This window comes from Lampetra fluviatilis, chromosome 13 (assembly GCF_964198595.1).
Source record: "Lampetra fluviatilis chromosome 13, kcLamFluv1.1, whole genome shotgun sequence".
Classification (NCBI taxonomy): Eukaryota; Metazoa; Chordata; class Hyperoartia; order Petromyzontiformes; family Petromyzontidae; genus Lampetra; species Lampetra fluviatilis.
This window is the reverse complement of record NC_136287.1, coordinates 10,596,232-10,622,053: the sequence shown is the minus strand read 5'-3', so window position 1 is coordinate 10,622,053 and position 25,822 is coordinate 10,596,232. Positions and strand designations below refer to the sequence as shown.

The 25,822-nt window shown below is 45.1% G+C and overlaps 1 protein-coding gene across 1 annotated transcript in view; it reads right to left on the bottom strand.

Annotated features, from left to right (window-relative positions):
• The window catches only part of LOC144935533 (ADAMTS-like protein 1), a 143,251-nt gene that overhangs the window by 16,682 nt on the left and 100,747 nt on the right, over window positions 1-25,822 (bottom strand). Inside the window, exons 7-10 of the mRNA XM_078862286.1 lie at window positions 17,987-18,113; window positions 15,470-15,544; window positions 14,220-14,377; window positions 11,211-11,322 (exon numbers count right to left, since the gene is read on the bottom strand). Coding sequence (XP_078718412.1) covers window positions 11,211-11,322; window positions 14,220-14,377; window positions 15,470-15,544; window positions 17,987-18,113 — 472 coding nt within the window. The remainder of the gene's footprint in view (window positions 1-11,210; window positions 11,323-14,219; window positions 14,378-15,469; window positions 15,545-17,986; window positions 18,114-25,822) is intronic.

The following is a 25,822-nucleotide window of genomic DNA, read 5'->3' as shown; positions in this document are numbered from 1 at the left end:
CTGCACGCAGTGCTCAACACAATGAATGGAGACGTGTCGGGACGGAGGGCGAGCGGCGATCAAAGACTGCACGCAGTGCTCAACACAATGAATGGAGACGCGCCGGGACGGAGGGCGAGCGGTGATCAAAGACATCACGTAGTGCTCAACACAATGAATGGAAACGTGGCGAGCGGTGATCAAAGAACAATGAAGAGATTACTGTTAAACACTGTGGATGTTAACACTCGGTGAAGTAAATTAAAATAGTGCCTGTCAGATAAGATGGTCCAAAAAGTGTAATTAAGTCTTTTTTGCGTGGTTAATAACATATTTCCAGTGATTACTGAGTTTGTACCCATCATCACGGTTGAAATTATGTCTGTGTTTGTATATTTGTATGGCTTCGTGTACAAACCTTTGATGGTAGCCCGGAGGTTTGCAGAGAACCTTGGTCTCGGAAAAGACAATTTCATGAGAGCCCGCCGAGTTGTAGCAATGATCGGCAACGGCCGAAGAATCAGTTCTGCCGTGTTTCAGATCTGACTTGTGCTCGCGGACACGATCAGCAACATGACGTTTTGTTTCTCCAATGTAGCAATCACCACAAATGCAACTCAATTTGTAGACTCCAGGATACTGTAAGTCAGGAACGACATCCTTCACAGATGGAATCAGATCACGGATTTTATGCACTGTACTGAATCGGACTTGGATCTTATGTTTGTTTAGAATTTTGGAGATCTTTTTGGTCACGCCTGCTATGTATGGTAACGTGATAGTTTTGGTCGGAGTTTCATGTGGTTGTTTCTGTGTGGTGGGAGAGACAGCTTGGCGGATAGTGCGGTCAGAGTATCCGTTCATCCTGAGGGCCCGATGTACATGTCTTAATTCATCAGTCAGGTGGTGTTGGTCAGAAATGCCATGAGCTCTGTGGTATAGCGTTTTGATGAGAGAATTCTTTTGAGATGGGTGGTGGTGGGAATCCGGTTTCAAGTAGGAATTTGTGTGGGTGGCTTTCCTGTAGACAGAATGTCCCAAGGATCCGTCAAGCCGCCTCTTAAACAGAATATCCAAGAATGGTAGTTTACCGTCTTTCTCCACTTCCATGGTGAATCTGATAGATGGGTGTCTAGAATTGATGTGGTCCAAGAAGTGGTTCAATTCTGGGAGGCCATGTGGCCAGATGACGAAAGTTTGAATCAGACGCCATCCAGACATCCACCCTGCGTCCTTCCCTGTGGAAGAGATATGTGGATGACACTTTCGTCATCTGGCCACATGGCCTCCCAGAATTGAACCACTTCTTGGACCACATCAATTCTAGACACCCATCTATCAGATTCACCATGGAAGTGGAGAAAGACGGTAAACTACCATTCTTGGATATTCTGTTTAAGAGGCGGCTTGACGGATCCTTGGGACATTCTGTCTACAGGAAAGCCACCCACACAAATTCCTACTTGAAACCGGATTCCCACCACCACCCATCTCAAAAGAATTCTCTCATCAAAACGCTATACCACAGAGCTCATGGCATTTCTGACCAACACCACCTGACTGATGAATTAAGACATGTACATCGGGCCCTCAGGATGAACGGATACTCTGACCGCACTATCCGCCAAGCTGTCTCTCCCACCACACAGAAACAACCACATGAAACTCCGACCAAAACTATCACGTTACCATACATAGCAGGCGTGACCAAAAAGATCTCCAAAATTCTAAACAAACATAAGATCCAAGTCCGATTCAGTACAGTGCATAAAATCCGTGATCTGATTCCATCTGTGAAGGATGTCGTTCCTGACTTACAGTATCCTGGAGTCTACAAATTGAGTTGCATTTGTGGTGATTGCTACATTGGAGAAACAAAACGTCATGTTGCTGATCGTGTCCGCGAGCACAAGTCAGATCTGAAACACGGCAGAACTGATTCTTCGGCCGTTGCCGATCATTGCTACAACTCGGCGGGCTCTCATGAAATTGTCTTTTCCGAGACCAAGGTTCTCTGCAAACCTCCGGGCTACCATCAAAGGTTTGTACACGAAGCCATACAAATATACAAACACAGACATAATTTCAACCGTGATGATGGGTACAAACTCAGTAATCACTGGAAATATGTTATTAACCACGCAAAAAAGACTTAATTACACTTTTTGGACCATCTTATCTGACAGGCACTATTTTAATTTACTTCACCGAGTGTTAACATCCACAGTGTTTAACAGTAATCTCTTCATTGTTCTTTGATCACCGCTCGCCACGTTTCCATTCATTGTGTTGAGCACTACGTGATGTCTTTGATCACCGCTCGCCCTCCGTCCCGGCGCGTCTCCATTCATTGTGTTGAGCACTGCGTGCAGTCTTTGATCGCCGCTCGCCCTCCGTCCCGACACGTCTCCATTCATTGTGTTGAGCACTGCGTGCAGTCTTTGATCACCGCTCCTCCTCCCTCCCGATACGTTTCCATTCATTGGCTACCACAGCCTGATAAGCTCTCCCCTCCCCCTCTCCACCTCCCTTCAACTTGCTTATAAGGGATTACATCTTGAATCATTGCTTCACTTGATGCAGCTAATTCGGCTGTGACGGTCCCACCTGATGACGGAGACTTGTGTTGCCTCCGAAACGTCGTGAATTTTATTTTTGTTTTGTTTTATTTTACTTTAATTAATTTTAATGTTTTTACCTACGTGACTTTACCGAAAAAACCTGAGAATATGAATCATTGCAGTCACGAAAGCTTCAAATCTAGAACGTAATGAGTCAAATTATTATTCTACACGACTGTGATATATAACTGCCGTGGGACTTGTCCAGCATAAATTGTGTGCAGCCAAGTGACACACCCAAAAATAATATCTGCGTAGGGCCCTAATGGGCTGCTGGTACCACCGCTGCGTGTCATTGCAATGTGCCCAACCGTGAGGTCCTTAAGTTTTTATACATTTTTTCTATGTTCTTCATTTAATCAATTCCCATAATTTTGTAAAGTGAACAGCAAATATATTTGATTTTTAACTCGGAGTTTTTGGGGCTTAAAACGTTCTTGCGAGTGCCACAACAACTTACAAAAAACTACCTACATCAGCATGGCGGATATTGGGTTTTCAATACTCATTAATATTTCCTACCGAGTTCTGACATTCGTCCGATATTTATTCATTTATTTGCTACGAAGAAGGGCCATTGCTTGAAACGTCACCTTTTATATTAGATTTTTTCATTTTCAGGCCACAGCATTATTGATGAATGTGTTTCGTGTTTGTGCACCACTACCAATGCAGAATTACCAAATACTTGATTTTATTTGAAATAGTATTATTGATTTTTTAACGATGACATCATGTCCTACTGTCTACAAAAACCAGGATTTTATTGGCTGCAAGGGTCAACCAGATTCTGTAGACTCCGAGATTGTTCAATCAATTACCATGATTCTATAGATGGCATTTTTTCTTTGAATACTCAATTTCCAATTTCTGGTAATACATTAGCACGACATTCATCATAATGTAATGAACACGGAAAGAATGATGCACAAGACATTATAAACGACAACATAGCACTTGCTCTGGCTCTCCACGTAAAAGAACTCAACTCAACCTGAAATCAAATTTATACAGGTAGGAACCTCCTGGTTACACCAGCCCACAGGGGATTATTGTGTCTGTCCATCCGTCCTGTATCCAAAAATGGGAGGGGTGGGGCTGGGTGGAGAGGGGAGGGTGGGGAGGAGCTGGATGGGGAGGGTGGGGAGGGGCTGGGTGGGGAGGGGAGGATGGGGAGGCGCTGAGTGGGGAGGGTGGGGCTGGGTGGGGGGTGGGAGGGGTGGGGCTGAGTGGGGAGGGGCTGGTCACCCCGTGGTGCCCTTATAAAACTCAACGTTTAACCTACTCACGCCGGCTTGTGCCCACCCTCACAGTCGGCCATATTTGCGGAATACACCACGCCGCCGTTGACCCTGGCCATTGACCGAGCAACCCAACGTTCCTACCAGCTCCCTCCGCAGGAATGTGTTACCTTGATGGCCCACAGCCAATAGGGTGCAGTGTGGTACTGTACGAGCACATGTGTTTCTTTGGGCATGAGTTGAGCAGAGGTGCCATGGTGGTGAGATGTTAACTACCTGGCCTGGTATATATAAGTGCGTGGGTTCGATCCCAACCCTGGCGTCTTTATATTTGGAATGTGCATGCTTTCCCTACGGTTGTGTGGATTTTTCTCCGGTTCCCCCAGCTTTTCCCTCCACGTTTAGAAATGTGCGATTCGAGTATTTGGCTACTATACATTCCCACGTGATGAGCCACTTCGCTCTGCTATCAGTTGTGGCCAGGTCGCTTCTGAAAAAAAGCCATGTAGCTGAGTGGGCCTCGCCCGGTAAAATAAAAAAAATCGTTTAGTTTAGGAAGAGGCCATGTTGAGTGATTGACAGATGGTACATAGCAAAGAGATCTCAAGAGAGTGTTGACCTTCTGATTTAATCTCCCTTACATATACACTTAACATCAGGTGTGATCCTACCAATGGCAGCTTTGTTTAATTTATTAACTTCACCTGTCTTTATAACACCCTTTCATATACCTCGCAGTTGTAAGTTGTGGTGTACTTAAAACATGTGGTGCTATGTGAATGGTGCGGTGTTTGTAAGCATTCTGATTGATCTAAGTGTCGTGCGATGAGGTTGTATGAGATTTGACTCAAGTCAAGTCCAATAGATTTAAAATGCGGGTTGGGTGAATATTAGGGTAAGAGGTTAGATTTATAGATAGTGGTTATGGGTGGCGCTTTGGAGTACTTTGTAGTTGTGAGCTGAACCCCACTGACTCAGTCGACACATTTCAGTTTCAAACACAACTACCGAGATCACATTTAAACTGATCACGGACCCATCAACATGAAAGACACTCTGTTCAAATAAAAACAGCATTGCAGAACACTTCTCTGGAATGCTTCACCGCACTCTTCCAGCGCAGTTTTACGTTTTGCATTTGAAGCAATCGCAATTTTTGTCGGCGTATTTTCTGAATGTTCCTAGGTTATGTGGAGGCGGGGTGCATCTAACTGCAGGGAAGTCAAGGTGAGCAGGTCATGTTTGTTCTCTCTATAAATGTCACCAATGCACGCTCGGTTTTTTCTGCAACGGTGCCGGCATAAAAAAAAATCAAGAACATGGAGAAGAGGAAGAGGCCTATACAGAGACGGAGAAACCAAGACATGGGGGCAGCACACTGAGAATACCTCCTTTGTCCGCTGTGTCTCTGGACAACAACGTTGTCAAACATTTGAAGATACGCATGCCAGAGGGGCACAACTGGAAAACACACCAGAGTATTGAATACCTCGGGCATAGGTATGAGTTTTGAATTTATAACATTTTGGATTTAAGAATTTTTTTAAATTCCTTTTTGTGGCTTTTTGTTGAAGGTGAACCGGGATCAGGGAAATTAAATGCACGTATGTATGTTTGACTTCTTTTGCACCGTACATAGCCAACCGTTCAAATAAATAAACAGAAGAGTGAAAGATGGTGAGTTTCTAGAAAGTGACATTTGAGAATGCAAACCTTTTAATGTGATTAACGATAGTTTACAAACAATACATGTTACCTGCCATGGCATATGTATAATTGACATGGACACGGATACAAACTAAATGGAACAAATACTGAGAGGTCCACAAAAAAACTTGTAGAAATACATGGTGGGAATTACACTGACAGACAGAAATAGGTTACATGAAACAGAGAACGCAAATTAGATACATCACTGAAAGTAAGTGAACTTGGCAGGACATATCACTGCAAGAGATGATGGCTGATTTGACAAGGCTAGCGATGGATTCGTAGGCAAATGAGGGAACCCCACCCAAAAGTGTGATTGCCCCAGAGATGGAGCTCAGCTCATCTGTGGGAGTGAGACGGATTGTGAAATTGTCGGACCATGAGGGATACGATGGCGTGGGAAGGCTTTCATCCAGCAGTTTACAAAAACATGGTTGACGACGGAGTCATGGAGCTGAAAATTACGACAATTCCAGATGCCATCATGAACGTCTGGCATCAGGAAGTGATGCTGGAATTTACTTGGCCGGGCCCTCGCTGCCCTGAAATCTCAGACATTTCCTTGAAGAACAGAGGCTCTGCTTTGTGTGAAATCATCGTGATGCTGGGCACACAGCAATTTTACAGCCCCCGTGTTGGAATTCACCCCATGACGCTGCCACCTCCACTGCCCTTGTGTGGATTACAGACACAAGTTAGAGAATTTGCAGCTGAATCGCATTAGTGTTTTTCCTGTTCCCAAGCGGTATTTATGACTCCGTGAGATATTCTGTTTTCTGGGCATGATTGCATCATTACGTGATTTTACGAGTTCTATCACCCACCTTGAAAGTTCAACGCAAGTGCAAATGCCTTCCGCCTGCGTTCCCATGTACTGTGATACTTCCTCCAGTATAAATAAAGATCCTGATTCTGATTCAGTGTTTTATTATCCTGGGACATTCCGTGGATAAGGTTCATCCAGGTGGAGTCACATTCTCTACCCAAATAACAAATTCTCCTCTACACATGCGTGCTATTAGGAGCGTGATGATTCACTCCCTCAACGATTTGATGACCTCTCACCATGTGAGGCCAAAGTTTCATTTAAAAAAATCACAAAATGCTGTCCTTGTACTATATGTAAAAGCTAGAACAGTTACGAATCTATAAAACTCTATAGTAATTCATTGCGATGTTAGAATATATGTATAAATATTAATTGTTGCATCTTACATACATAGTTCAATGCATGCACCATGAGTATAATAATATATGTCCATGTGAAATGTAAAGGTTCAGCCCTCAACTGGCTTGCCCACGCCACTGCTGACAGAAGGGCCTCCACTAGCGGGAGCTTTAGAGAGCCCTTCTCTGGAGGGAATTTTGGCCTACTCTTGCACACTGGCCAAATATCTTTGCAGAGGTGGGAGTACCCACACTTTACCCCACCACCACACGTGACCTGCCTGCCGACCAACTGTGGCGTGTCTATTTAAACTGCTGCATTGCAAGTCTAGTGTGCTAATAATTACACCACAGCAATATCTCCGCTTTTAATGTATCCGCAAATATGTCCATACCACATATTAGAACAGCCTCGAATAATTTACCAATTGGCTCCTAGGTCTTGAACAATGTGTGGTATTGCCTGTGCAGGTGTAGTGTATGTAGTTGGGAGTGCTCTACAATTTAGAAGGGTGGCTAGGATTTTTGAGTCTCCCCTGATGATGGATATGAAATCATAGCCAGGCCAGCAATACATGAGCCAAACACTTTGGGTCTGTAAGTTGTTGCAGTTTCAACGTAAAGAAAGGCAATGGTGTTGTCAACCAAGTGTTGCTTGCTTTTTCATACATACTTAGGGCATTCCCACAAGCTATTTTTTCCGTATTAGGTAATGCAGCAATAATTACAAAACAATACATTTTACATTCGGGGGGAAATACATTTTCTCCATATTTTAACGGTCTCCGCACACACCCCTTCCAAGTTGTTTAAATTCTGCTCTGAACATTCCAGACAAAATGAATGACATAAAAATTTACATGCCAAACTATACGCGTCTAATGTGTATATTTATTCCACATGGTTCTGCCGCTGAATTTTACACCGATTAGTTTACATAACACTTATAAGCGGACAATGTTAGTTTTCACAGCACTTACATTTTCAACATTACATTCCAAGGTGTGTTTAATTTGAAAAAATGTTTCACTCCAGATTGAAAGATATCGATGCTACAATATTTTTGTTGTTGTTTCGAAATCGTATACCCTAATTAAAAGTTTTAAAGTGTTAATACATTATAATGATGAATTAGATTTGTGCAATATTCAAACGTGGACTCAAAGAGTTTATTTATATGTGTTTTAAATATAGGGCGAATATTTCTGCTCTAAGCAGCCAGGGACATCTGTGCCTGTATTCACATGGGCGGTGCGTCCTGCAGGGAGTATATTACCATCAATTCCACTATAAATCACACGGCACTCCACGATTCATACAAACACCTGTTGGAGGCAACAAAACACCATCTGCCTGGACCGCTCGAACTGGAGGCACCAACTGGCAGTCTCCCACCAGCTCAGCACCGACTCCGGTGCTTTAGGTCACTCCGATTCGACAAACCGCCGCGAATTTTGCGCAGCGAGAAGTCACACGCTATCCTCCACAGCTTCGCCGCTCTGTCACTGGCTCTGATTTTCCAACGTCGACGTGCCATTGCAGATGCGCGCTTGTTGATGTCTCAGATATGGTCTAGGTCCCATAGTCCACGCCATCGCTCGTCTCGTATCTCACGCATTCCACTGCTGCTCCCGTCAACGGCAATGCGCGATCAACGGCCCGTGAAGTGTTTAATTTTGGACACGGCAGATGACGAAAATGTACGTTTTAATAATATGCACGTCAAAGTGTGCTTAATGAAAACGAGACACTTGCTTTGTGTAATGTTACAATGACGTACACAAGTCAAACTGTTTGCCTTAATTGGGAGGCCTAAACCGATGGGTAGAAATTCCCACAATCCTATGGCAGGGGTAAGTGAATCCAGTGGAGGCAGTCGATACGTACTAACACGTGCTACGTTGGTGAACCTGGGGAGTGGAAGTGCAGTGCAGTGGTGAGCGATGTGCGCTATGAACCCGGCAATCTTGAGTTTGATTGCTGGCCGCAGCTGATATCAGTGGTGAGCGTTATCTAAACCAGTTCTGGGTGTCATTCCCCCTCCACCAACTCATACTGGCCAATGTGGTGAAGTATGGTCAAACAACGGCCATGACCAACAGTGGCTTGGCAAAGGACCATAAAACATAATTATTATCATTGACATTGTAGCTTTTTTTTTAACAAGTATGAAGTTTTTGAAATGCATTTAAACATTTTCAATACACTGTTTAGAATTGATACGTGAAAAACACACAATTCGTGTTGTATGTACGAACTTTGTAAATTGAAACTTGATGAAGAGGAAAGGAATGTGTTGAGCTTCGTCTCGCAGAAATGTTGCCCATTAAGATCTTTAATAAAAATGACTAACACCACGTGACTAACACCACATGAAAAGATGCAAAATGTGAAACGCGTCTTATTTTTTCTGAATTCCCTGAATTCGTGAGGTTATTAAAATGAAGGTCAACTTAACTCATATGTAAGGCCTATGAAATTAAAACGGGTACCAGTAAACATCCTGACCTCATCGCAATCTGCGATCGTGTCTGGAGTTTTTCAGACCAAAACACCAAACTTAGAACAAGGGGCAGAATTCCAGTTCTTGCTGTGACAAAGTCTAATCACTTTCAGAGGGAGGCATGTCATTGTTCATGAAGATTCCTACTTTAATGACTGTTCCACAGTCAAAAGAGCAGAACATCAAAAGGCAAGAGAGTGCTTGCAAATGCAAAGTACCCCATGGATATCACCCATGCCGTACCGCTCGCGTAATACCCCCCAACAAGGGACGTAATGTTCCCCCACCGCCGCTTGTAGTTCCGTAAAAAGGTCGTGGCCAAACTCACTAAAATGTAAAAGATTGCCAACACGAGCGCCTCGCGAGCGATCATTTAAAAAGGGGGATCGCTCGACTTTGCCACTCGCAACGTCGCCCTCTGTGGTAGCTGCCAGCGCCGAGCACGCTAATCCGTCTTGACGGGACGCGTCGTGTCCTTTGAGTGACGGTAGCTGGACGGGGCAAAAGAAACGGCGGCGGTATCGGGCTGCCTGCACGTTCCAAAATACTGCACGGGGCAGCGAGGATTTTTTTTTTTTTGACACCAACAGCCCCGCTTCTCCATGACACCCGGACACGTCAGAAATTAATCTGGTATGCAACAAATTGGAGGCAGAGGCCACGTTAACAGAGAAGAGAATAATGATGTGGCCCATTTGTTAGCAATAACAGTTTTGGCACCGCGGTCTTTGCAATGTTGCTGCAATAACATTGCACACGAGCAGTCAGTCCCACTTAGGGCTGAAATTCGGTTTTCGGTGACAGCGCTATTATTGTTTCACCCTTGGCGTGTGCACTCTGTGAAAATCGCGGGACGGTAACTGCGCGGAAGGTGCGAAGGGGAAACACTGGGGCGAGTGCGTAATGAGCGAGGCGGTGGTTAAATGCTCAGAACCTCGGGGCAGTTGTTTGGATAGCCTTCACTGGAGGATAAGGAAAGCAACTGCATTGGTTTCGTGAACCTTAAGGCAGAAAGGCATTGAGAAACCCCGTTAAATTTCCAGATACTGGGTGATTAGGCTAATGTTTCTGTTGCCGCTGAACATGCTGGTACTAAAGGCATGCCCAATAACCTCGGGCGCTAATTCAATGAAGTCACTAATGCCATTATTAATACTTTGTTGCACATCAGAAGACCACCCACACATGCACACAAACAGAGGCAGGCTCATGGGGCGACTAGACCACCACGACATATTACAAAAAGCGCAGATACACAAACACATTAAACGGGTCTGTCCGCATGATGCCAAAATGTCAACGTGTCTGTTTGCTCATAAAACACGATGGTATTCATGAACACACATGAACGCATTCGACCGCATGCTGCTCCAACCATAAGACTCGTTCAGGGTACATCACTAGACAAAGGAAGAAGTCACATTGAATTAAAAGCGTCGGTTTTACATCAATATGGCAAACCAGCTCAATGATTTCCAGAACTGCACTTACACTTTCCCATCGTTACCGCTTAGCACGAATGGTTTCATGCCCACCACGTGGCTTGCAGCAGTACCGCTGACGCCAATGAGGCCCCGTCACTTTCATCGCACTATTCATCTCAATTGAAAACCGTTTTCAAGCGTGTTACTTTTCTGGGAGGTATGTATTATGCTGAACTTCTTTCACACCGTACGTCGCCAACCATGCAAATCGGAGGTGCGGGGGAAGGACAACAAACTAAATACAAAAGTTATTCTCAAGAAATACATTTTCAATTTAGATTCAAAAGTGCATAGCTCCAGTGGCTTCCTAATATCGGAAGGAATAGCGTTCGAGGCGGCCACAGAAGGGCATCTGAAAGCGAGCGATAGCGGTGACCACCGTCTTTCTTCGACGGTTAGCCAAAAAGCCGCTCATTCGCGCATCAGCCGCGGGGCTCCAACTCATTCACGCGGTGGTGAAAGAGGTGGGAGGAGCGATTCTTGGCGGCGGCGTTTTTTTTTTTACCTCCGCCGCAGGAGCTGGAGCAAGGAAAGAAATCGGTCTCCCTCCACTGGTGCGGGATGGGCTGGTAGAAGAGGAAGAGCACCACCGTCTCGGCTGAGGACACGTGCCTCGCCTGGGCGAGAGAAGAAGAACGCACGAGTACACAGTCACGGCGGCGAGATGTTAACTGCCTCGCCTGGTATATAGGAGGTTGTGGGTTTGATCCCGACCCTGGCAACGCCTGTAAATTTGGAGTTTGGAATGTTCTCCCCGTGGTCGTGTGGACTTTTCTCCGGGTCTTCTGGGTTTTTCCTCCACATTTATAATCAATGTCCACGCGATAAGCCGCTTCGTTGGGCTATAATTTGCGAAAGCCAGGTCGCTTCTGAAAAAGAGCTATATAGCTCAGTGGGCCTTACCTGGTAAAATACAAATTGTTTATAATTTAGTTTACACGTTATTGGTGAAGACCACTCTAGCCGCAGTCACGTGCTCTACGGCATAGTCAAGTCAATTTATTTTTTGCTCACACACGCGTGGCGCCTTGGTGGCACAAATCTGACACTCAAAGCACCGGCACATTAATACTCAAACATAACAAATAGAGAAATTCTATAAAGTGAGAAAAAAATATGTTAACTAAAGATGTTTAAAATATAAAAGCGAGTTGTGGCCGTGAGTCACGATGAGAGCCATGCTGACAGCAAAGAGGAGGCACTTTTAAAATGCCGGTCACATGCAGGGGTCTTTGCGACGTCTGTCTGGTCCAAGTCTAACGCATCTCTCTTTCCGTGACAAACAATTATCGTACACCAGTGATACTTATATTAAATATATATCCAATGTAATTCAGCTTGTAAAATGCCCTCAAAGCGAAAAATACATTAAGCCGTTGCATAATACTGTACCTTATGGGGTTAAATGTTGAAATTGCCACCACCAATTGCTAATTTTACTAAATGTAATCAACAGTTAACTGGGTTTTGATTAAATAATTTCATTGTCAACAACGTATTTGTGCGTTAATAGTTTACAACTTAATATATGCTCAGACTTGTTGTCTGTGTATATTGGAGTCAGGGGTTATTTATTTAGCAAATTATCCATTAATTTACGTGTTATTGTTGCAATACTTTTACAATGGCCTGGCCCTCAATATTCAGTTTCATTCAAAGTTAAAGGCACCGTTAACTTCCGTGAATTTGTGGCAAGTTGTTCTAAACAGTAACAGATGTGCCTTTACAAGATATACGCGTTTATTTTCAGTTTAACGTGTTTTGCAGGCAATGAGTTTAATATGGCTCCTATGCATTTTACATCATTGGCTTTTAAATGTGCTAACAAAAGTTTTAGAACCTGCATTATGAATGTGACTGTTAAAATCACTTGATTTTGCCATCATATTGAACCTTAAAAAGTCACAATTATCACAAAATGTCATATCAAATATAAATTATTATATTAATGCGCTCACATTTCCTTTCAACTATGTGCACTCAATTTAGAAAGCTCTACACTCATACACAGCGTACTCATGTCAACGATCAAACGGTCATTAATTTGCATCATAGACAACGCTTTTTTATGAAGAAGGGCAATCATACGCTCTAGAGAAGGTCACATGAACTAATTAGGCAAACTTAGATTCAAAACGTCATGGCAAATTTGAAAACCCTTACTCTTAGTCTAATTCAGCTTCATAGCCGTAGGCGAATTGGAAGCTGTGATGGCAATTGTGCCAAAAAATCACCAATGAAAATGTATTTATGCGTCCAAAAATGTGAAATTGTAGATTAGTACTGTTGATAATCCTGGGCAGATTGAGAACGAGTGGTTAAACTCCCCTTGCGTGAAGGATTTATCTGATGACTGTCAAGCTAAAACAGGTGCTCCTATGCACGTGTGTTCAGCGATGTGCCAGAAAAAAACTATTTAAGTTTGATTAAGATGACAACAACAACACACACAAGCTCTGCGAACGCGCATTATAATAATAGTACCCTTACAGCATGTGCTTCTTAATGCCTTGACTGGCTGCAACGTACTCTTTGGTTTTTTCGGTAAAGTCACGTAGGAAAAAAACAAAGAGTATGGATCCTTGCAGTCACGAAAACTTCAAATCTAGAATGGCTGCCACGTGTTTTTGTAACCGACTTCCAGAGACAAGAATTTATTTTAAAACTGTTTGGGTTCTTAATATGCAAATTCAAGATGTTTATTCATTGCTATTGTCAGACGTAATCGAACTACGGAAGGTAAATAATGGAAGGGGTTTGTAATGGGCACACACAAAATTGAAGTCAGTTCCACTGGTGAGGAATCAACAATGATCCATTATCCAGTCTTGTAAATGAGGGACATACTTAGAAATCGCCTAGAGGGAGAGAGAGAGAGGCATCGCATAAAGGTGAGAGCGACGGACGTCACGCAGCAGCATCTGTCCCCTTGCCTTACGGTGTTCTCGTTGACCTATCAGCAGGCCAAATTTGGGTGGGTCACATGGACTTGACAGAAAGTGTTGCCACGTGTGCGCTAAACTGCGGGACGGTGCCACGAATTCAAAGCTGAGCGCCCTCGCCGAAGACACTCGGTAAACACACGCCCCCCTCTTTGCACGGCGCCTTGAGGTATGGCCATATGTAGGGCTTTTGCAAAATTCAACTGGCATCGCACTTTACTTTTCGGGGGTGTACACGAACGCAGAGCTCGGGAGAACGAATCTCGCGAGAAGGAATAGTTGTGGCGGACCGCAAACACCTACGGCAAAATCAAATCTGGCACGATTCAAATATTGAATTGGTGAATGGGCCAATTCCACTGAGCGCAGTGTTCAGACTCAAATTGTTCATTTTCTCCGCTTTCCTTGCCTGGTCCCTCCCATTCCCTCCCATTTCCTCCTTTGCACGTCTGTACTCTGAGACGTTTGTTACATTAGAAATGGAGTAAGTTGTTTTATTGCTGTTGAATCGTGCCTATATCTGAGCAAGCAAAGCACCCAAACCGACGTGTAACGCATCGCTCGCGCGGCACCTTGATGGTGAAATCCGCTTGAATGGGGCCTGCGATGTGCAGCACCCTCTTGCCCGGGTGCCTCTGGAACTCGAGCGAGCTGTTCTCCAGGCTGAACGTCCCGGCGGAGGTGAGGCTGATCTCTCCCCGCCGGCCCTGAAGGGTCTTGGTCTCCACCACTGAGGTGGACATCACGAGGACAAGGGGTTAAAAGCGAGACGCCGAGCGGTGACGATGAGGACGGAGGGGGATCTCTGGCGGTCCACAATGGAGGTGCCGTTGCTCCATTACGCGTCGTTGCAGCACCGTGACAAATTGCAAAAAGAAAAGCGATCCAAATTGTTTGCTGTTGAGCACGTGGGGCTACAGACGAATAATTACACTCGACAAGCAGTTGGGAGCCAAGAGGGCGGAGAGGGTCGTGAGTACGTCTGCCGCCGGAGATGAAGTGATGCTAATCAACGTGTGTGCAGGAGCCAAGTGGATGGCTTGCATCACAACATTGCGAGGGAAGGAGGTGGCTTGGGGAGGTCTTCATTCAGCAGCAGATTGCTCATGGATGCTGCTGGTGATGATGATAGCAACTTGCTGGGTGTGATGGTTCATGGCTGGTCCAGCACTTTGGAACCATGGTTGGGAGATGATGCATTGGTCATGTACACTACCTGTGAGTGCGACACCCACCTGCAAAGTGTGATCACAGTACAGCAAGTAGGCATCCAAACTATACATTTTAATTTGTATTTTATTGCATACAAGGCGTTTTCAGGGCATTTCATATTGAATTACATAAACAAGAAAAATACTCGATAAGGAATGGGCCAAATACGCCAAGCAATACCCTTCTGCAGAAGAGTCTTGGGAGTAATCGAAGATCAACTCGTTCATTTATTACGACCGATATTAATGTGACAACACGACTAGTGGATGAGCAGGTTGTCTTTGTTGGGGTAAAGTGAGGGTGCTCCCATCTCTTCCAAGACGTGCGGCCAGCATGGAAGAGTAGGCCAAATACCCTACAGAGGGCCTCTCTGCAGCTCCCTCGAGAGCAGAGCAGATCCTCTTGTCAGCACCCTTACTTTGTAATTATAATGATTATTAGTGTTCCTCTGCTGAATGATTGATACCAGTCGGACATTGAGAGATGGTCAGTTGACTCACGAGTGGTAAACTTGTAAATGGTGCACATTTACTTCAGGTCACGGCTGCAAGAAAGGACCACGTCGACAGCAAACATATACACGCCGTTGATCGGGAATGCGTTTACTCACAGAGCTGATCTGGTCCCTTTACCGTGATCTTGATTTGGCGGCTCCCGAACGGGATGGCGATCACCGTGTCTTCCGCTGTCGCACAAGACACGGCGATCAGATCACCGCTTGGTAAGAATGGGGCCACAGTGTGAGCAAGAATTAAACAAAACATAAAAAACACGTGGAAATATGAGACTTAGTTCTAATGGAATCTCAACACTTGCCAGCGTTTTTTTATGAAACGACCGATTGTGATGGTTTTTTTTGCCATCGAAAAAGGGGATGATGGAATTGTTGTCTACTTGAAATGTGTGGGTTCTTGTGGACTCATAGTTCGCGCTCAGACACAGGGTCACGTGCAATGATGCAAACACATCCCTCGATGGTAGAGCTGTGGATTTGTGTTTATTCGCCAGTTTGATTCTGTGAAAATGAATGCAGGATATGTCTTGAAAGAAGGAGCAATTCTTTTTTTCATGTCCCCTGACTCTTAGGGACTGAACGCACAGGCCTGCATTAATTGATATTCGTGTGATTTAAGTATACGTTATTATTAAAAAACGAAAAAAAATATCTTAAATTTGGGTGCAAAATTAAATAACTTATATAAAACAATATTATTAATATTTACACTTAAGTGTGCTTGAATGTGTTATAATTAAATCTCAATTTAAATCTCAACTTAATTATAAAACAAAAAACACAAAGGTGTATATGTAGATGTTCTGCCTCATCAAATCTCAAATATAATTAATGCGGATTGATTTTTAAACAATAAATACTGCCATAACTCTAATAACCACGTCTGTCAACAAGGTGGGACCATGCATGCTAACTGCAGAATGACACATTTAATAGACTCTGGCTTACAAGTGAACCTTATTAAGTGCAACATGAAAAGTTACGTAGTTAGAAATGGAAGTTTCATGTACAGGGTGCTTAAAAAAATGTTAAAACTTATAGGAACTATCGTTTTTAATGGAAAAAGAACAGATAATACACTTTAACATGATAACAAATGTATGTTAATAGCCTCTAAAAGTCAGTCTCCACTTAAGTCTTGACTTGAAGCTTTCGTGACTGCAGGAACTCATATTCTTTGGGTCTTTCGGTAAAGTCACGTAGATAGGTTCAAATAAACTAACCAAAAACTACGACGTTTCGATCGCAACACAAGCAATCGTCATCAGGAAAACTGATGACGACCGCTTGTGTTGCGATCGAAACGTCGTAGTTTTTGGTTAGTTTATTTGAACCTATCTACGTGACTTTACCGAAAGACCCAAAGAAGAAGAGTCTGCCACTTGTTCGCCATAATTGTCAAAACGTGCCTGGAATCTTCTCCAGGTGGTCTCCAGAGAGGCACATGTCTTGCGGTTTTCTTGCAAATTCTCAGAAGTGTTAACATTTTTTTTAAGCACCCTGTATTATATAAGCAGTAATATGCGAACGATTAAATGGAAGGAAAATAAGCAGGGCCTTCAAGAGATAGCCGAGTGGTGCTTCTGGGAATTTGCCTCTGAGTCAACTTCACCCGATGCCAAAAGCATCAAATGATCGGCCCCTGTTACTTGAGAAATGGCGCTCGCTGTGCCACGCACTGTTATTGTATCAAAGTAATTCAAATAATATCAACTTGCGCATTACACAAACAAATGAGAGCACGATACGGTGCGGCAACACAACGGCCGGAAGAACACGATACCATCGGACCACTGCACAGTCACGACACTTGGCTCCATTGCGGCGCTCAGGACCGAGAGGCGGGCAGGGAGGTGGGGTGGGGGTGGGACGTCGCCACCCCATCAAAGCGACCCCCTCTGAGCGTTTTGCACCGGCGGTGCCGATCGCCGGACGGGCGGCGCTGCACAATGGGGGAGGCCATCCCGGCAATTCTGCGAAAACCTCGTCACCGCTCCCTGTCCTGTCCTGCCACACACCCATCCACACCCCCCCCCTCACGTCCCCCCCCCCCCGCCCCCACCCCCTTCCCGTCTGCACATCACGCCACTCCTCACCGATGTCCACTTTCCTGTCCGTCGGCCACCCATGGCTTTTTTTGTCCCCGTATCGAATTCAGGAGGTTTCACGTCATCCGGTGACAAATGACGGCAAGGTACGTAACCGACTGGGTTGAAAAACAACGAGAAATATAGAAAAAGAAAAGATCTGTCCGTCAATTGCTAAAGAGTAAATGTCAACTCTGAGCTCATGTGTCACCAGCTCCGGGGCCCACAAACTGTTTCATTTCACATGTTAAAAGGGGCTTCCGCCAGAGCGGGCTGTCAACTTTGAGACATGACTGACTTATCACGCGATAGCATAGCTGGACATTTTAATAACGTTCAACGTGTCATTATCGGTAACACTGCGCCATGTGTTTGTCAAAGATAATTCCCACAACTGAGCCCTTTAATGCCGTAATTTTGGCTCTGCGGTCGTGCGGGCGCGCGCGCGGGGGGGGGGGAGCGACAATGGCCGCGTTCTTGTGACTGAGATGTCGAGGAATTAAAGGGGGTCAGGTAATGGTCTCACGCTTGTCAGCGGAGGTCTGCGGCTTGTACTGGCCGCGCACGAGCCGGCACGTCGAGCCGTCTCCCTTGCACGTGCCGCAGTTGTCTTCCTTGGCTCCACTCCCAAGCTGGCGGTCGCAGCCCACTGACTGTCACGACAAAGGGGGGGGGGCGGGGGTCGCACGGAGACGGGGGGGGGGGCAGGTGAGTGGGGTGGGGAACAATGATGAGGTGTGGAGAGATGCTGACAGTGTGGGACGATGGTGAAGGGATGGAATGGGCAGAAGAGATGGACAGGGTTGAGACGGGGAGAGGCGAAAGGGAAACACACGAGACTGGGCCTGATTGGTGTGTGAGTGGAACATTTTTTTTGGGATTTTTTTTGCTGCACTCAAACATAGAGAAGTCGGCACAAATGAAGACAAGTTGACGTGATGGTTTTTAACCCAATGTTGGAGAGAAGCGCCTTTGCGCACATGAATGAGGTATTTCAAATTAAGTGTTTTTGTTGGAAAATTAACAGCATTGTACCATAGAGAGACTGACCTGGCCAAGGGAATAAGAACATTTCAGCATTAGTTTGGGGAGCCAAGTGAAATGAACACAAACATAATCGTCATTCGAGCACTAAGACTTTGTGACTTGACTTTGACTCTATGGGCCAAATTATCGTAGAAATTTTATCTGTCATTTTGTCACTTTTTCGCAGAATTGATGGCCCTTTTTCATTTAATCGAAAACCAGCCCTATTCTACGTTGTGCAATTCACGAGCGACTGATTCCACACAGGCATAACAGAGCGCCCGTTCTGCCACAACTAATTCTGCGATCGCAAAAAATGGCCAAACGTAGTCCCGGGGTCAAGGGTGCATCGAACCAACGATGGTGGAAAGTTTTCCACAAACAGGTGAAAAAGTTCCGTCGTTGTGGGGAAATCCACGCCAATCGCGCGTTGGGGCGGCTTGGCCTGCATGGTAAGCGCTCCGTTGGCCGCTCTGAACTTTGCACAAGCGTCAGAATGGAGGCATACATCCAGACGAGGAAAATGACGGTGATGACAAAGACAAAGAAGATGTTCATAATATCGTAACGATGTCATTTTAAGGTTGTGGAGGTGATAACTTTGATAACGATGACGTTGATGATTATGGAAGTTGATCATCGGTCTTAATTGGAATTTACAGTTAATTCCAAAATTCCAGAAAAGCATGAAAACAAACCCGACCTGAATAGGGCCATACATCTCTCTATGTTTCACTTATTCTATTACGGCGATATGTTTAGAACCTGTTAAAATGTAGGGTTAGAATTAGGGTTAAATGGAATGATTGGCCGTCCTGAAATAGACGAAGTACACTCCAATTGGTGCGAGAAAAAAAAAGCATGCATTATTTATTTGGCCCTACAGACCCAAAGTTCGCCATCTGTGGTAAAAAAAAAAATCCCTCCTTAAAACAACAAGGAACAAAAAACACACACAGCCAAGGCGGATGCTACGCAGGAAAAAAATGATCTTCCCTATTTGAGCTCGGTCAGAAAATAATAACATTTAAATGTGTCTCCGCGGACCACTCCCCTGTTTCAAGAATAAGCAGACCTCCCCACCCCCTCGGCATCACGCAAACAGAGCAGCTGACACGTGCAGATGCACCAGGGAAGTTGAGTGTAGCAGCACTGGCAGCGGTGGCTTGGCGGCCCACGGAAGCCGGAGAGGGAGGAGGGGGTGAGACACAGAATGAGAGGGAGAACTCAGATACAGGAGGCCACCTCTTGTGCGGACGGCTGCCTGGGGAAGAGGTCAGTCTTGCTGGTTGCAGCTGTACTAACTGCGGCGCGCACTTATTACACTAAGCTGTTTTGGATAATGTTCCAACGCAGTGTGCCAAAAAAAGGAGATTTTTTTTTTGCTCTAACAATCGCGTGTAATGGTGACCTGATACGAAGCCAACCGTGGCCGACTGTATAACCGCAATGGGCGATGCTAAATGACGCTTCGTCTGGGCGTTAGAGCCAATTTACGAGATGTCCGGCAAATAGAGGCAGAGGTTGCACTCCCTCCGTAAAAATAATGAGCCTGCAGTGCTGGAGCATGAAGTAAAGGTTGGTATTTAATGATTTCCACACCCACCCACCGAATACTTTTGGCTAAAGGACAATAAAACCAACGAATGAATAACTTCGAAAGCAACAAATGTATTTTAGAGCGGATACACTCAGGGGGGCTAAAGTCACTTGTCGATTAGCTCTAAACGTCCGATGACACCTGCGGATGTCTCCGCTGCAGATTCTTTAATTTTGCCACGGTGCAATGCAGTGGCGTGAATTGGGACGTATTTTGACTGCTACAATTGTTCCTCTTAGTTTTTTCGGTAAAGTCACGTAGGTAAAAAATGAAATTAAAATTAATGAAAATAAAATAATAATAAAAATCACGACGTTTCGGAGGCAACACAAGTCTCCGTCATCAGGTGGGACCGTCACAGCCAGATTTGCTGTATCAAGTATCAAGTGAAACGTCGTGAATTTTATTAGTATTTTATTTTTATAAATTTACATTTAAATTTTTACCTACGTGACTTTACCGAAAAAACTAAGAGCATGAATCCTTGCAGTCACGAAAGCTTCAAATCTAGAAAAAAATGCTACAATCGTTCTCAGGCTTCAGGAGGCGCGCACACCACGTGCTCGGACGCGTGCGCGCTTAGAGCGCCGCATCGGCGAACAACCACCCAGCGAGGAGCCATGTGGAGAGACTTAATTAATTCCCTCCAGACCAAACACCCCATGGCAAACGGTGACTGAGCACTTGCAGTGTTCCTGCAATTACACGTGATTGAGTGTCACAACAATATTTTTCATACACTTACAAGTTCCCTGCAGAGTTTCCAAAGGTATTTTCTCCTATTGTGCAATGGCCTTTCCAGGTCGTTCATATTAATCAATGGCTGCCCCCTCTTAACATCGCACTTGTTTTTCCTTCCAGAGGCTTTGTGCGCCTACACCGATGCAGTAATGGGATCCCACGGGTGGGAGAAGCGATGATGTCCGACGGTCAAAAATAACAACTGAGTGGCAGCCTAGAAGATAGAAGGCATCTGAGGGGATGCCTATCGAGGAGATGGAGCTAAGTGGATTGTTACTCTGCAGAGACCGCGAGAGAATGGCGACAGATTGGAGAGGGCTTCATATCCAGCAGTGGGCTGATGATGATGAAAATAAGTTCTCTGCCCTTAAATTACCCTGCATCTGTGCTGCGCCAGATGTGGCACAGGCAAGCGTCGGCTGTAACACATCCAGCCCTGCGCCGTGCGATAAGGGTGTACTCCCTCTGTACTTTCTCCCCATCTCACGACGGCCCCTTGCCATCGATACTTCCAATACCTCGCACGTACGCGCCCGTGAAGGTCCAGGTGTCGTCCTACACGACCAGAGTGCAGCGGAGCATTCGCAATCCTACGCAGGCGCAGGTGCGAGGCTGGTGCGGTTACGAGGAAAGGGGATGCTGAAGGGGTGACCATGTTTAAAGTCGGGGCGGGGTCATTACAAAAAGTCAGTAGTGGGGGGGGGGGGCAAGACACAGTTAATGCTAGACATCCTGTGAACACATGTTAAACGCCAAACAGAACGAGTGAGGGTACGATCTGATTGAGTCCATCAAGTGTTCTGCGATGGCTCTCACCCCCCCCCCCCCCCCCATGAACATTAATGAGCAAAGGCTGCAATGTTTGTCGCTTAATTTGACTATAATAATTTAAAGAGTAGGGGGGGCGGGGGGAGTGCACAGGCCCCCTGTAGGCCTCCCCGAATGATGCAGGGCTGGAACAAAATAACGTTGATCTTGAGTTGCCAGTTCATAATAAGAGAGCAGGCTCGAGTTCTAAAATTCAACGCAGTAATTGCTGAAAAGCATCTGTGACTTCCTGGCTATTTCTCCGTAACGGACAACTGCCGCATGCCGCCAGCACCATGCCGTGGCGTGCCATGCGGAGTGCCACTGCGCAAATGGGAGAGCGATGCATTGTCGGGAAATATAATTTACGTCGATTCAAGCCATCACCGCTGATGGCCAAGGATGCAGCTCGGTTAAGCAGAGCAACAGGGTATGTTTATCTGCGCTTTTTTCCGCAAGCATGTGTGGTTAATCCAGAGTCGATGCCTTGTGAAAGATATCTATTTGGTGTTTGACCATCCCAACAGCTGTTTTATTGTCATAAACGGTAAAAAAATGCTCTTATTTTTCGTTATTTTGAATACGGACGAAAAGGTCCCCTCCATACAAAAGTGTTCTCGATTGTGAGATTGCGAGCTAAATTCCAGGCAAGGGTTGACTCAGCTCATCGTCCCTCCTGCTGGGTGAATAAAATGAACAGCACTTGGTTAGGCAGCACTACCCTGAAAGGAATTCAACAGCGGTCTTTATAAGAAGAACCAGGATCAGCACCATAGGAATGTGGAATATTCACAACTGAGTCAGCACCGCCATGGAAGGTTAGCCAAATTGTTTGTTTGAACATGAAGACACTCAAAATAAGCACAGACAAAAACCTTTAAAGTTCAACCCTGTGAAGGTTGTTTCTTTTTCCTTCCTGGAAATGTATCATATAAGAAAATAACACAGCCATTTATACATCCTCAGCTGTACTGAAGTACAAGGTTGATCTCGTTAAAGTCCAGAGCGTCTGCTAAGTCAAAACGAACATTGGGGAAACCAATCATCAGCCTTGAGCCAGTCATCCAAGTGCCGCATTCCAATCGGAGGGACCTCCACTGTGGGTAGGGTTTTTTTGACTCACAACTGAAACATTGCCTTAAACCAATTATCGTGGTCTAATTAGAGTCTCGTAAACCAAGCAGGTTGGGGCCTCGTTAATCCGAGGATGGGAGGCTATTTGGCAATACTATATATTGTAGGCGTGGGCTGTGAGGTGACTCAGAGCAGACCTTTGCATGTCATTCTCTCATATCCTTGGGTTTTCTCTGGATAGTCTGGTTTCCTCCCACATGCCAACCACGCATTAAAGGCCCATTACTGCAATTGTATAAACATCCTCATGCAGAACTCTGCTGAAAATAGTCACAGGGCTTGATAAGACGTTTCCTTGGGAGAAGGAATTCATATTGTTATCATTAACATTCAAGTTGTACGTTGACTCAGCCCACCATTGCTCCGTGTCAATACAATGAGCACCAATTCCTCTGGTCAGCCTACATCACGGATATGCCTCGACAACGGCAATGGCAGGCCATCATCGCTGGCCAAGGCCAAAGCCACGGTGGTGACCCTTCAGAGGTGCCACCTGCCAGAGGAAACCCACTTGAGCTGAGCACACGGTGTGCTTGTCCTTGACAACAAGGTGTGACCACGGGAGAGAGAGAGAGAGAGAAATCAGCCCATCTCCCGTTACATAGCAGGCACCGGGGCTGTAGCCAACTGGCAATGGGCAGAGCTCGTGCCTCGGGGGGCTCAGTTAAAAGGATGGGCAGCCTCCTTACATTTTCACCAAGCCAAGGGCGGGCGGATTGTGCACAGTTCCGGTGTGGCTCACTTGAACGTAATAAAATACACTGCAACTAAAATTGCCATTTTTTAATTACAGTTGTTGAATTGGCCCTTTTATTTCGTGGAATGATAATTTTTTGATGTTTTTCGGCCAGTGAAACTATTGTGTTTTATCAATAGTTCATCCTGCGTTAGATCGTCGCTTAGGTATGATGCCAATTTCGAGCTATACCCTCCGACACCCGAAAGAGCCAGTCAAACCAAGTTGTCACGTGGGCAAACAGGCCAATGGATTTGTTTTTTAGGTGTTAACAGGAGCTCAGCTCTGAATCCACGCGAGAGGTGAGCTTCTGTTAACACCCGATGATGCTGGATGTAATATCCAATGAAACGTCGGGCACAACTGTCAAAATGTTGCTTTGATTTTCAATACTCCTCCTCCGGTTTTTGGAAAACCCCAATCAAATTGGCACGTTTGCCCACGTGGAAACTTGATTCCATTGGCTCTTTTCAGGTCCAGGAGGGTATAGCTGAAAATTGGCATTATACTCATGCGACAATCTAACCCAAAACAACCACTGAATGAATCGTAACATTTGTCGTGAAAACCTACGTGTAAAATGATTGCATGTTAACCAAAGTACATTTGAAAATTAAGCTGTGGAAAACAAAGAAGGGCGCTTTTCCTTGCCCAGCCAGTGAGTAATACGCATTATGGAATTATTTATGTTGGGTAATCTAAAGGTCTCTCTTGACAGGGCTGGGAATATGCCATTTGTTCCCGTTTCACTGTTTAGCCACTTAGGGGCCGTCAAGTGAAGTGAAATTCATTAATACCACATTAAAAAAGAGTCATTTTTTGTTATTGTGCAGCAGCAATGTCAACCAACACAGAAACATAGCGTGAGGTAGAACTGGGGCTTATGCAGATCACTCACGAGCACAGGAAACGTTTCTTCGCATTTTTTGTTCTGCACTGGATTGTAAGTTGGTCACGAGGGAAGTTGTAAGATATGATTTTACTTGACGAGATCTATGGTAAAACAAAGTGAAACCCGGTCTCAAGCGCATATGCAAAATAAATAAATGATGACAAATTTGACGTGTTCATTTTTTTTAGTCGAGCTTCCCTTTGACTTAAAGGTAACTGCATCTAGAAAAAAGCCAAACTATTATTATCTTGTCGATACGTAACTGGTGGCTGTGTGTCCCAGAGGCAATGTGCCACTGCACCAGATGCACCAGAGGCCACCCCGCTCAGATTTTAAAGCCTCTCTCGTTCATCAGAAAACAGAACTTAAAATCACGCCCAGGAAATTCCATCAAGTGTGGCTGCAGTGACGTCAGACGCTGACTTCACTGCCAGAGAATTTGAATACAACACCATTGCAGTGACACATTGCCAGAGTGTTAGCAAAGCAAGTCTAACGGCGATTTAAAAGTCTATTTTCTCATCAAGTAAAGCTTTAAAAAGTTTTCACTCAAGCGACCTGGTGGGACAAGTCACCTTGCTACATTTCCGCGCCTCTGAGTTGCGGCCACTACGTCTGCAAATTTGCACGCGTTACAAATTGAACTATTATTATTATATCGACAAGACAAGATATCACTCTCTCTCTCTCTCTGTTCCTCGATGTGTCTCCTCCTCTCAAAAGAAACATTCACAAGCTGCACCACACAATGAAATTAACCCACCACTCACTATGGTGGGGGGGGGGCAGCATTTTGTCAGCTGGTGCGGTTGACACCTGGGCATTACGGTTACGCGGACGTGGGGATGATATCGTGCACGAACGTCCTGCGGTGCAGCCCGCCAGCTAAGTATAGCCAGCGCTGACAGATTCCTGATGCTCTGACAGATGGCATGGCATGCAGCATCGAGGCATTTTCCTTGGGGTGTGGGAGGTAACAAGCGCCGTTTTGGAGAATGCATCGGACAACAATTCTCAGCCTCGTGTGGAAGAGGCATTTGCTGTGCGTTGATGTGACACGGTGGTACATTTCTACATTTGCTGATATCTGTCGAAAAGTGCTCCGCTTTGGGTTAAAATAGCATTTTGTACGGACATAATTGAGAATATGGGACCCTTTCGCTCATATCAAGATATTGAATGATAATAAAAGGCTTTACCCTACACAATTGTCGTGCGTGTACGGAAAAGGTTATGTCATGGATGATGCAGAATGGCTGGTAATGCAAGCACAGGGTATGGAATTAATATATGCTGAACAGCGCTCCTCTTTGTCTAAAGGTGACAGGCATGGTTATCTGTCCCAGCATGGGACGTTCATGCCATGATGACGACTGTGAAACTGTTCAAGACACAGTGTTTAGGAAACTAACTTAAAGCATACCAC